Below are 12577 nucleotides of genomic sequence, written 5' to 3'. Positions count from 1 at the left end.
TGGGACGAATGATATTAATGACCCATTTTAGGGTAGGTCACTAAAATCAGATCAGTGGGGATCCAACACTCAGCACCTCACTGATCAATTGTTATTCGCTCTGGCGGCATCCGGGTGTAAACATTGAATAGAGCTGAAGAGGTCCCGCGGATCAGGGACCAGCGCTCACAGATCTGATATTGACGACTTATCCTATGGACAGCCCAGCGATATTATATGTTCGGAAAGCCCCTTTAAATGTCTGCAATGCAAAGTTATTAAAGCTGTATCCCTAAAGCTAAACACAGTTAAAAGGTTATTTCCAAAATATCCAAAGGATAAGGGATAACTTCCTGTTTACTTGGGGTCCCGGTGATCCGGGAATAGGGCTCTGGAACCTGGTAACTTTCCTCTGCAGAGCTCCATCATGGAATAGAGGTGTGACTGCTCATTATTAGTGATGGACGAACGTGCTCGGATAAAATCCGAGCAGTGTCTTCAGCGTGTTTGAAAGATATGTTCTACTCCTTGCGCCTGCATTTCTCTAGGCTGTTTGACAGCCGCAGCACATGCATGGATTGCCTTAAAAAACAGGCTATCCCTGTATGTCTTGCAGCTGTCGGACATGCAGGTGCGGGGACTTGAACATATTTTTCAAGCACGCTGAAGACACTGTTAGCACACAAGCGTGCTGGGATAACATCTTATCCAAGCACGTTCACTCATCACTACGCAATATCTGCTCCATTTATTGTCTATGGTGTCCTCCCAAAAGGCAAGTGTTGTACTGTGCTTTTTCCAGCAGTCCCATAGACAATGAATGCAGCGAATCTTGGTCATGTGCTCACCTACTATATTTATTTATTTTTATTTATTTATATATTCAGACTGGGCTCTACAGAGACTGGTTCCCAGCTTCCAGTGGTCTCTTCTCTAGATCCTAGGTGGTCCCAGGTGTGGGATCCTCAGTGATCATTACGTTATGGATACAGGATAGCTTTTTTTGGAAATAACCCTTTAACAGTACTACCAACCATCTATAGGTAGACGGTGACACCATTCTAAAATAGTTAATATATTGTTTCTACAGACTGACAACCGTGTTGGCACTGTTATCTGATCGGTAACATGAGTGATATATTCTATAGGAGTCGTCTATTCTGCTATAATATAATATGTCTTCCACTAGGTGGTGAAGCTTAAAGGACAAGTGTTATCTGTGATGTATCGTTTCCACACGAAGACTCGAGACTGGATGCTACTTCGCACCAGTAGCTTCACTTTCCAGAACCCGTACTCTGATGAGATAGAATACATTATCTGTACCAATACCAATGTGAAGTAAGTAGTCTGCGGACAGTCTGCAAGCCATCTCTAGCATTACTTTCATATATAATGTACACAGATGTATATGTGGTGGATTTTTTTTTATTATTATGCTTTGATTAGATAGTGCTGTCTTATTCCGCAGCACTTTGCAGACATTATCACTGTCCCCATTGGGGTTCACAATCTAAATTCCCTATCAGTGTGGGCAACACGGTGGAGCAGTGGTTAGCACTGCAGCCTTGCAGCGCTGGGGTCCTGGGTTCTAATCCCACCCAGGACAACATCTGCAAAGAGTTTGTATGTTCTCTCCGTGTTTGCGTGGGTTTCCTCCGGGCACTCCGGTTTCCTCCCACATTCCAAAGACATACTGATAGGGATTCTAGATTGTGAGCCCCATCGGGGACAGTGATGATAATGTGTGCAAAACTGTAAAGCGCTGTGGAATATGTTAGCGCTATATAAAAATAAAAAATAAAAGATTATGTCTTTGGAGTGTGGGAGGAAGCCGGAGACCCCGGAGGAAACCCACGCAAACACGGAGAGAAAATACAAACTCCTTGCAGATGTTGTCCTTGGTGGGATTTGAACCCAGAACCCCAGCGCTGCAAGGCTGCAGTGCTAACCACTGAGACACCGTGGTGTACACAATGTACAAAGATGTATATGTTTAAGTGGTTTGTCCTGCCATTTACAGAAATCAAACACCTGTTCAGAATAGTGCAATAATAAAAGAAGTACTACTGTAGCAATCACCTGACACTCACAGCCCCCCGTCCTTCTCTTCACTTCTTGCCCCTCTAGGCAGATGTGTGACCACTTCAGTTAATCACTGACAGCAGCGGTGAACGGCCCATCACTGCTACAGCAGATTGACTGCGGAGGCCACATGTCTGTGTAGGTGGATGGTTGGACAACCCCTTTCTATTACCTGTAAGGTAATGCAATGCATACAGAAATGTGTGTTTAAATATGACACATTGTCCTTATTTTGCATAGTGTTCTAGCTTGGGCCACTGTGATATTATTCAGACAAAAGATGTTTGACTTGGCATCAGCATTGTTGGCTGCAGGCATTTTAGCCTTGGAGCAGCTGAATCATGATGTGTGCGTAGCCTTATGTATGTGTAAAAGGTGGCACAGCTGTGAAGGTGCTCAAAAAGAGGTTCCCACACCAGTGTGCGTTGTCTTAAGCTGTCACTTTAAGGCTACTTTCACACTAGCGCTGTGTGACGTACGTCGCAATGCGTCGTTTTGGAGAAAAAACGCATCCTGCAAAGTTGCCCGCAGGATGCATTTTTTTTCCATAGACTTGCATTAGCCGACGTATGGCCACACGTCGCATCCGTCGTGCGACGGATGCATCGTGTTTTGGCGGACCGTTGGCACAAAAAAAGTTGCATGTAAGGTTTTTTTGTGCGTCGTGTCCGCCATTTCCGACCGCGCATGCACGGCCGGAACTCCGACCCCTCCTCCACGGACCTTACAATGGGGCAGCGGATGCATTGTAAAACTGCATCCGCTGCCCTGTAGTTCATTTTTTTTCGCAGTTTGCGTCGGTACGTCGGGCCGACGCATGGCGACAGCCCCGTACCGACGCTAGTGGGAAAGTAGCCTAACTTGCTCACAAAGTCGATATTTTACTGTTCCCAATGAGACATATCTTCATGTGTATTAAAACAAAAAAACATGTATGACATGTAATTACTATAATTGTTCTCTGCATTCTGTAAGTACTTTAGAAGTGTCCACACATATAAAGGAAGTATAAAAAAGTATAAAAACATGGACGTTATGATTTCCGATATTTATTAGAAAAGTATTGAGCAGTTTGAACTTTGGAAATGAATAAGATCTGCCTCTGATCCATTCTAGTACACTATTGTCCTTCTATAGCCAGACTTGTCCTAATATCTGTTGAGATCTCCACTTTGTGCTGACTCTTCAGTCTTCACCACACAAGGGAAGCTTTACGATTATGCGTTTAGTTCTGTATGGACCACATGGATGTCTCTTCCTATATTCACAGGAGCAGAATATCATTGATGTATAAGAAAACATTGCTCTCTCTTCTAGTATTCACACATTGATTTAATAATCCTTCAAATAATTTTTTTAAGGGTTATACAACTTTTTAATATTCTGGAAACTTGAGCTGACCCTTTACTTCTGCCATATACAGGTCCTTCTCAAAAAATTAGCATATAGTGTTAAATTTCATTATTTACCATAATGTAATGATTATAATTAAACTTTCATATATTATAGATTCATTATCCACCAACTGAAATTTGTCAGGTCTTTTATTGTGTTAATACTGATGATTTTGGCATACAACTCCTGATAACCCAAAAAACCTGTCTCAATAAATTAGCATATCAAGAAAAGGTTCTCTAAACGACCTATTACCCTAATCTTCTGAATCAACTAATTAACTCTAAACACATGCAAAAGATACCTGAGGCTTTTATAAACTCCCTGCCTGGTTCATTACTCAAAACCCCCATCATGGGTAAGACTAGCGACCTGACAGATGTCAAGAAGGCCATCATTGACACCCTCAAGCAAGAGGGTAAGACCCAGAAAGAAATTTCTCAACAAATAGGCTGTTCCCAGAGTGCTGTATCAAGGCACCTCAATGGTAAGTCTGTTGGAAGGAAACAATGTGGCAGAAAACGCTGTACAACGAGAAGAGGAGACCGGACCCTGAGGAAGATTGTGGAGAAGGACCGATTCCAGACCTTGGGGAACCTGAGGAAGCAGTGGACTAAGTCTGGTGTGGAAACATCCAGAGCCACCGTGCACAGGCGTGTGCAGGAAATGGGCTACAGGTGCCGCATTCCCCAGGTAAAGCCACTTTTGAGCTACAGAGAAGCAGCACTGGACTGTTGCTAAGTGGTCCCAAGTACTTTTTTCTGATGAAAGCAAATTTTGCATGTCATTCGGAAATCAAGGTGCCAGAGTCTGGAGGAAGACTGGGGAGAAGGAAATGCCAAAATGCCTGAAGTCCAGTGTCAAGTACCCACAGTCAGTGATGGTGTGGGGTGCCATGTCAGCTGCTGGTGTTGGTCCACTGTGTTTCATCAAGGGCAGGGTCAATGCAGCTAGCTATCAGGAGATTTTGGAGCACTTCATGCTTCCATCGGCTGAAATGCTTTATGGAGATGAAGATTTCATTTTTCAGCACGACCTGGCACCTGCTCACAGTGCCAAAACCACTGGCAAATGGTTTACTGACCATGGTAATACTGTGCTCAATTAGCCTGCCAACTCTCCTGACCTGAACCCCATAGAGAATCTGTGGGATATTGTGAAGAGAAAGTTGAGAGACGCAAGACCCAACACTCTGGATGAGCTTAAGGCCGCTATTGAAGCATCCTGGGCCTCCATAACATCTCAGCAGTGTCACAGGCTGATTGCCTCCATGCCACGCCGCATTGAAGCAGTCATTTCTGCCAAAGGATTCCCGACCAAGTATTGAGTGCATAACTGAACATTATTATTTGATGGTTTTTTTGTTTGTTATTAAAAAACACTTTTATTTGATTGGATGGGTGAAATATGCTAATTTATTGAGACAGGTTTTTTGGGTTATCAGGAGTTGTATGCCAAAATCATCAGTATTAAAACAATAAAAGACCTGACAAATTTCAGTTGGTGGATAATGAATCTATAATATATGAAAGTTTAATTGTAATCATTACATTATGGTAAATAATTAAATTTAACACTATATGCTAATTTTTTGAGAAGGACCTGTACTCATCCTAGTCTCCCTGCACTTCAGTCAGTTGGAGGCAATCAGGATAAATGAACTATAATAATTCCTTTTTTACTGAAAGCGAGTTGTTGAAAATGGTGAAGAATTGGGGCTCAAGGTACGTCAGCAGGTTACAGAGACTTTTATTATACAATATTGAATCTTTGCCCACATGACTGGAGATCCTTTTTAAAGGGAACCTGTCACCCTTAAAATGGAAGATGAGCTAAGCCCACCGGCATCAGGGGCTTATCTACAGCATTCTGTAACACGTACATAAGCCCCTGATGTATCCTGAAAGATCAGAAAAAGAGGTTAGATTATACTCACCCAGGGGCGTTCACGCTGCAGTCCGGTCCGATGGGCGTCGTGGTCCGGTTCGGGGCCTCCCATCTTCTTACAATAACGTCCTCTTCTTGTCTTCACGCTCCTGTGCAGGTGTACTTTGTCTGTCCTGTTGAGGGCAGAGCAAAGTACTGCAGTGTGCAGGCGCCGGGAAAGGTCAGAGAGGCACGGCGCCTGCGCACTGCAGTACTTTGCTCTGCCCTCAACAGGGCAAAGTACACCTGCGCCGGAGCTGCGGCGTGAAGACAAGAAGAGGACGTCATCGTAAGAAGATGGGAGGCCCCGGACCGGACCGCAGCCGGACCGCCTCCGAGTGAGTGTAATATAACCTCTTTTTCTCATCTTTCAAGATACATCAGGGTTTATCTACAGCATTACAGAATGCTGTAGATAAGCCCCTGATGCTTTTGGGCTTAGCTCATCGTCGATTTTGGGGGTGACAGGTTCCCTTTAAAGGGAACAAGTCATGTCTAAAAATCCTATTTACGTGCAGATATAAGATTAGTCTACAGGTAAATGGCATTAAAATCCTGCCTGGCTGTCTTACCGGAGAGACGACTACAGTAAGAAAAGGAACTTCTATCCGCTCACTTCCAGTCAATGTGACAGTGCATGGAAGGCTGCTCACTACACAGTGAATATGGCGGTAATCGCTCCCTGCCACTTTGATTGACCGTCTGCTGTACAGTGTGTATATTTATATAATAAGGTGATTCCATAAAGTGCGGTTGCAACAAATATCTAAATTAAAAATGCCTAACATATTATAACATTTCATACATCACAGGAAAAAATACAACCTCATCAACACCAGGTCAGATTACCAGTGCACTCGCAGGGTGCAGCAGACCCCCATGATAAAGGCGGGGGCAGCACAGGTGCAAAATATTGATGGAGCAACCACTCACCTACCAATTCATGGACGAGGTGGCTGTGTAGTATTAAACATGCACCCAGATGGAGCTTACATAGGATGTCAGTCACACAGATACGTGTGATATACTGTGTCTGGCTTACAGCCTATTAATGACGCCCATACTATTAGATCAGGCGGGCTGTTCAGCAATATATAAGTGCACCCCACAAGACAGACGCCCCAATTCACCCAACCAACAGTAAAGGGCCTGGCTGCATCCTGCATAAAAAATGGAAAAACGTGAAATAAAAAAGATGAAAAATTATGTATAAAATAAATACATTACGTGATATATTGGTCGATATTTTGGCCAAAATACACAAGCTCGGAACCCACGTCAAGGGTCTTCACACTTGCAAGTTCTAACACTAAAATGAAAAATGGCTAACATAGGACAGTATTTTCAAGAAATCTCACATAAAAAGATACATCCTCACCAACATCTGGTCAGATTACCAATGCACAAGCAGGATACAGCAGATCCCCATGTTAAAGGTGGGAGCAGCACATGTGCAAAATATTGCCTTTATTATTGGTTGTCTGATGGTGCATTGATAATCTGACCTGGTGTTGGTGAGGAGTATCTTTTTATGTGAGGGGGGTTTTTTTGTTTTTGTTTTTTGCAACAAATGACTCTTCATAGAAGAAGAACAACAATTGTATCATGTACATGTCCCCAAAATTATTTCCTAACTGTAGCCATATATGTGCACCAAGTATTTGTACACATGCCAACTGTCAATGCACATAGGAATGTGTGTCTCAAGGTCAATGCAACAATAGACACAAATGTACAAGGACGCATGTAATAAGATGCAGTTATTACCTATGTTTTATCTAAGTGACACGTTTCGTGGCATGTGTAGCTTCCTCAGAGGGCATGGTTTTGTTATTCATATGATCCCTGTGGTAGAGTGGCTCACCCGGCTGCACACTGAGGTAGTCAATGGAACACTGCGCCTTTAAGGATGCACTTGGTTTATGAGTACCACATAAACCAAGGTGTGGTAAAGAAAATACAGCCCTCTGGGCAAAACAGCAAAATAAAATGGTAGCACTTCGATCAGTCCTTGCACTAGTGGGGGGTCATCCCACTCAAGGTTAACAATGTCCTTGCACAAGCACTATGTGCACAAACACACTCCTGGAGTCTTCCTCTCCAGGCCCTCAATAACCCTGGAGTTCAGCTATTTAAGCCCAGACCATGTGACTCTACATCATGTGACTGATCACATGATCCTGACATCACACAGATCCTGTAAGGACACTGCAGGGGAGATACGTGGACATTCTCCCTCCTGCTATATGAATGTCCACTAAAACCAGCCCATAATATAACTTTCAATAAACCGACCCAACACATAGTGTGCTGGAGGGAACGATTCTGCTTTTACATCACTGACGATATCATGCGCAGTGACACATATCTCCCCTCCATCACTTCACCAGTGACTCTGACACATCCCTTATATATCTGGCAGATGTGGCACCTGAGTGCCATTCAGCCAATGACATTACGTGGCGTATGTGAATTTGGGTCCACGTCTTCCAGACCTTCCTCCATTAATCATGCCTAATCACGCAAGTCCAGGAGAGGTGATGTCATACTGGAGATGACGCAGGAGCCTGATGCGCACATGCACTAGCTGGTGGAGATGTGTGTGTATGTCTGTACACTATATGTATATGCCAATTTTGGCTATGTAGATAGTCAGTGACTGGCACACTCCGGACGTGTTGTGATGCAAAATTGGGGTTTATTATACATACAGTAACACAAACGTTTTGGTCGTAACTGGACCTTCATCAGTGTGCTAGATAACTAGTATCCAATCAATGAAGAGAAAAAAAAGTATTGCTGCACAGCCTGAATGTAACGTACTGGTAAGAACACAGTCACTTGTGGGTATAGGGCTTCAGTAACTGGAGGTGCTCGCATACGAAAAAACAAACAATCCAGTATAAATATGAAAAAAGAAGAACTGCGGCAGCACTCACCAGATTGCGTAGATCAAACCTTTATTGAAGGTAAAAAATCCATCATGACGTGTTCACGGCTCGGGGAAGTCTTCCCCTGCTCACTTCCACTATGTCCGCACTCCCCCGAGCCGTGAACACGTCATGATGGATTTTTTACCTTCAATAAAGGTTTGATCTACGCAATCTGGTGAGTGCTGCCGCAGTTCTTCTTTTTTCATATTTATACTTGATAACTAGTATGTTGAAGGAGCCCCGTTGGTTAAAACTAAATTGCATCAGAAAAAAGGCCTGGAGCTATATGAAATTCAGGTGATAGTATCAGTCCATGGACACAGGGGAGTATGGCCCAGATGGCGCTATCAGAGGGAAGCCTGAAGATATATAGATCCCAGCACGTGAAAACAATCTGCAGATGCAGGGTGGTGTATCGCAGGTAACGCTATCCCCCAGTAGATATGTACAGGCCTGCACTTGCGGTGGATACCGCGTGCTCTCTCTACTCATCAGGCTGTCCGCGCATACTTCCCTCCTTGCCCACAACAGCGGCAACTCCGCGTGGCTTCATATCTACTGGGGGATAGCGTTACCTGCGATACACCACCCTGCATCTGCAGATTGTTTTCACGTGCTGGGATCTATATATCTTCAGGCTTCCCTCTGATAGCGCCATCTGGGCCATACTCCCCTGTGTCCATGGACTGATACTATCACCTGAATTTCATATAGCTCCGGGCCTTTTTTCTGATGCAATTTAGTTTTAACCATCAGGGCTCCTTCAACATACTAGTTATCTAGCACACTGATGAAGGTCCAGTTACGACCGAAACGTTTGTGTTACTGTATGTATAATAAACCCCAATTTTGCATCACAACACGTCCGGAGTGTGCCAGTCACTTACTATCTATATATTGAGGCTTGGGAACCTATGACCGTGCACCTCCTTCCTTCGGCTGTGCTGAACATTTTCTACATTTTGGCTATGTGGCCTAATTATTAAATATATGATCTAGCTCATGTCTTCATTTGTCTCTCCTATGCCACTTCATTGCCTAGGATCATCTGTTATGCTATAGTCATGTTGTTTACTGCATTGACAATAAAAACTGTTATTTTTTACATAGTTTTTGGTCTCCTAGTTCTCCCTTTGAGCGCACTCACTGTGTATTGAGTGGGTGACTGTAACCACCCCTATGAATGAAAGCCAGCAGCTACAGGGAGGGTGCCAATTAATTTTCTCCTGGAGCCACTCTTCCAGTAAGGTTGCCAGGCAGGACTTTAATACTATTGACCTACAGGTTATCCTTACATCTGCAGGTAAATAGCATTTTTGGACATGCCATGTTCCCTTTCAGATCTGTGGGTCGGACACTGCATGTATGGGGCACAGCTTAGGGTAGCATTGGTGTTTATTTGTTTCGGTCATATAAACTATCTGTACTGTTATAGCCTACAGTATTTCCGCAGCTGTTTCTGTGTTCTTAGGCAGGTCCAGCAGCAGCAGGCCGAGCTGGAGGTTCATCCAAGGGACAGCCTGTCCTCCTATGACCTGTCACAGGTGGGTATCTCCCACATAGTTCTCCCTACCATCTCCTTGCTGTGTGCTCAGCCTGTGTTTGCTTTGTGTCATTTCAGGTGTCTGTCCCAAATCTTGCGGGGAATGTTCACGAAGGGGGGAAGTCTGTGGTTGATAAAACAGAATCCATATTTTCCCAAGACCGGGACCCAAGGTTTGCTGAGATGTTTGCTGGAATCACAGCCTGTAAGTTATCCATATTACCCCCTTGGGCCAGTCACAAGATATTAGAGGTGATAAGTTTCCAAGCGTCATTATTGGGCACACAGCCTGTCCATGTGTCGTCAGGATATTTTCTTGCACTTGCCCTTGACACCTCAGTACCTAGAGGACTATCAATGCTCTTATTTTTTATCTTGACCCTAATAGAGTCCGTCTGCCTACTTTCATCAATTTAATACATCTTTAAAAGGATTACGTGATCTTAGATACCTATCGAGTTCAGGCCAGGACAGTTCAGAGCATGCAATAGAATTCAGGGCCCCCGGGGATCTTGGTTATGTGTGTTTCCAATAAACATTTATGTATGTTTGTTAATGCAGCGAAAGCATCAGATGGCGAGTCTTCATTGTGCAGGAATGTAATGTAACGTATCCTTCTGCTAGCCTGCTTGTCGCCATCAGTGCATAGATCCAGAGGTAGCCGGGGCCTGGGCCTCTGATAGAATGAAGTGCGGAATGTCTGCAAGAGATCTGAGGGCTTGTAAATCATTTATATACTGTTACTGAAGTCAGATAGATTTAATACTCGAACTGCTGGAGGCTGATTTACTTTACTGACATATTGATTATTTCTGTAAGCCTTACATGAATGTTCAATGTGTTTGTAATATCAGGATGAGTTTTTTGTGCGAGTCGAGTTCTGCTGCATAAGTTGGCCTAAGCATACTTAAGGTGAGATCTCAGAGTCATTATGTGTCTGCAGTTGAGATTACTTAAAGGGGTTGTCCGGTATTCTGCTGAAAGTCTGCATTCACTTTATATGATTGCAGACGTCTGAATCTTAGAGAGCAGAAATCGCACGCCGTCCGGATACTCAGACATTGCCAGTGACAGCAGGTGATCACATTACCACAAGCATGTGAGTTACATACTTCCAGCCACATTCCAACCAGAAATCATCAAACTAGGTATAAGAGGGTAAAACAATATAGGCTAACATCAAAGAACCCCAGTATTGAGAAGATATAAAATATACCATTTAATATTCATTTTAAAACAAGGGACAAACACCACACTAATAAAGAGCACACTATATTCCCCCTAGAGATGAACCCTGAGCTGTATGCCTGCCTGACTGCGGAGGTTGGCACCCTAAAACAAGCCACACGAGAATGGCGCCCCCGGTCACCGATGACTGACCCTACTGTCCTATTATGCTCTATAGATAAGTGCCAGCTGATACACTTTCATAACATGTGAGGACAGTACCCAATAGTACAGGTCAGAAAGAAAAGCAGTGCATATATATACAAATCAGGTGAGGAAAAACAGGTGAATTACCATGCCTGATAGAAAATGATGCATAGAAACATGAATGAGAAAAGTATAACCCTCTAGTCTGTACCTCCACTGTGCCCTGCCTACCAGCGGAGGTTGGCACCCTACTTGTCATGGGATATGGCGCCCCCACTCAACGGCGGCTGGCCCTAAGAGACCGTATAATCCATAGACCCCAATATTAAATGAACCAATATAGAGGGTGCTTCAAAATTAATGAAATAACATAGTTAATCACAATAATCAGATATTAGAATAGTCCATAGATTAAAATAGATATTGCAATATCCATTTATCTAACCTCCTGATGAGCCGGGTGGTGAAACGCTTAGAGGTTATATGACATCTGTAATGATAAGTACCTCTCATGATTTAATCTATGGACTATTCTTATATGTGTGTGTCCCATTCAAAATAAATCAATAAAAAAAAAATCAAACCTACACAGATTTGGTATCCCTGCGTTCAGAATCACCCGGTCTATCAATAAAAAAGGCATTAACCTGATCGCTAAACAGCGTAGCGAGAAAAAAATTTGAACCGCCAGAATTACGTTTTTTGGTTGCCACGACATTGCATTAAAATGCAATAACGGGCAATCAAAAGAATGTATCTGCACCAAAATGCTATCATTAAAAATGCCAGCTCAGCACGCAAAAAATAAGCCCTCACCTGACCCCAGATCATGAAAAATGGAGACGCTACGGGTATCGGAAAATGGCACAATTTTTGGGGGGTTTTTTTAGCAAAGTTTGGAATTTTTTTTCACCACTTACATCAGTGGTCCCCAACCTTTCTGACCTTGAGAGCCACATTAAGCTTAGAGAGAGGGTCGCGAGCCACATTCAGCACTGAGAGAGGGTCGCAAGCCACATGCAGCTCCCACCCTCTTCATAGTGGCAACCAAAGCCCCCATTACAGGTATAATGATAACCAAAGCTTTTCCACAGAAATCACTCCAGAGCCGTATACTGAGATCCATGGGTTCCCACAATACCCCCATTCAGTATTCTCTCAACACACTGTCACATCCAGCGTTGAGCACCTCCTCTATCAGGTAGTACAAACCTCCAGCGTACCATACCTAAAACATTTCGAAACCCCTAAGACCAGTAAATGTGCATCCAAATCTGCAATTCTGTGCAGGGCTACTCACAAAAATTCACCATTTTGAGATGTGGTCTTGATACCTGTTTGC

The 12577-nt window shown here is 43.6% G+C and overlaps 1 protein-coding gene across 4 annotated transcripts in view; it reads left to right on the top strand.

Annotated features, from left to right (window-relative positions):
• Nucleotides 1-12577, top strand: part of ARNT2 (aryl hydrocarbon receptor nuclear translocator 2) — a 147117-nt gene that overhangs the window by 120388 nt on the left and 14152 nt on the right. For all 4 annotated transcript variants that reach the window (XM_069766201.1, XM_069766202.1, XM_069766204.1 and 1 more), the window contains 3 exons: nucleotides 1169-1320; nucleotides 9790-9862; nucleotides 9940-10066. In XM_069766201.1, coding sequence (XP_069622302.1) covers nucleotides 1169-1320; nucleotides 9790-9862; nucleotides 9940-10066 — 352 coding nt within the window. The remainder of the gene's footprint in view (nucleotides 1-1168; nucleotides 1321-9789; nucleotides 9863-9939; nucleotides 10067-12577) is intronic.

Source organism: Ranitomeya imitator, chromosome 4 (assembly GCF_032444005.1).
Source record: "Ranitomeya imitator isolate aRanImi1 chromosome 4, aRanImi1.pri, whole genome shotgun sequence".
NCBI lineage: Eukaryota > Metazoa > Chordata > Amphibia > Anura > Dendrobatidae > Ranitomeya > Ranitomeya imitator.
Note: the sequence above shows the minus strand (reverse complement) of the source record. Positions and strands in the feature narration are given on the sequence as shown.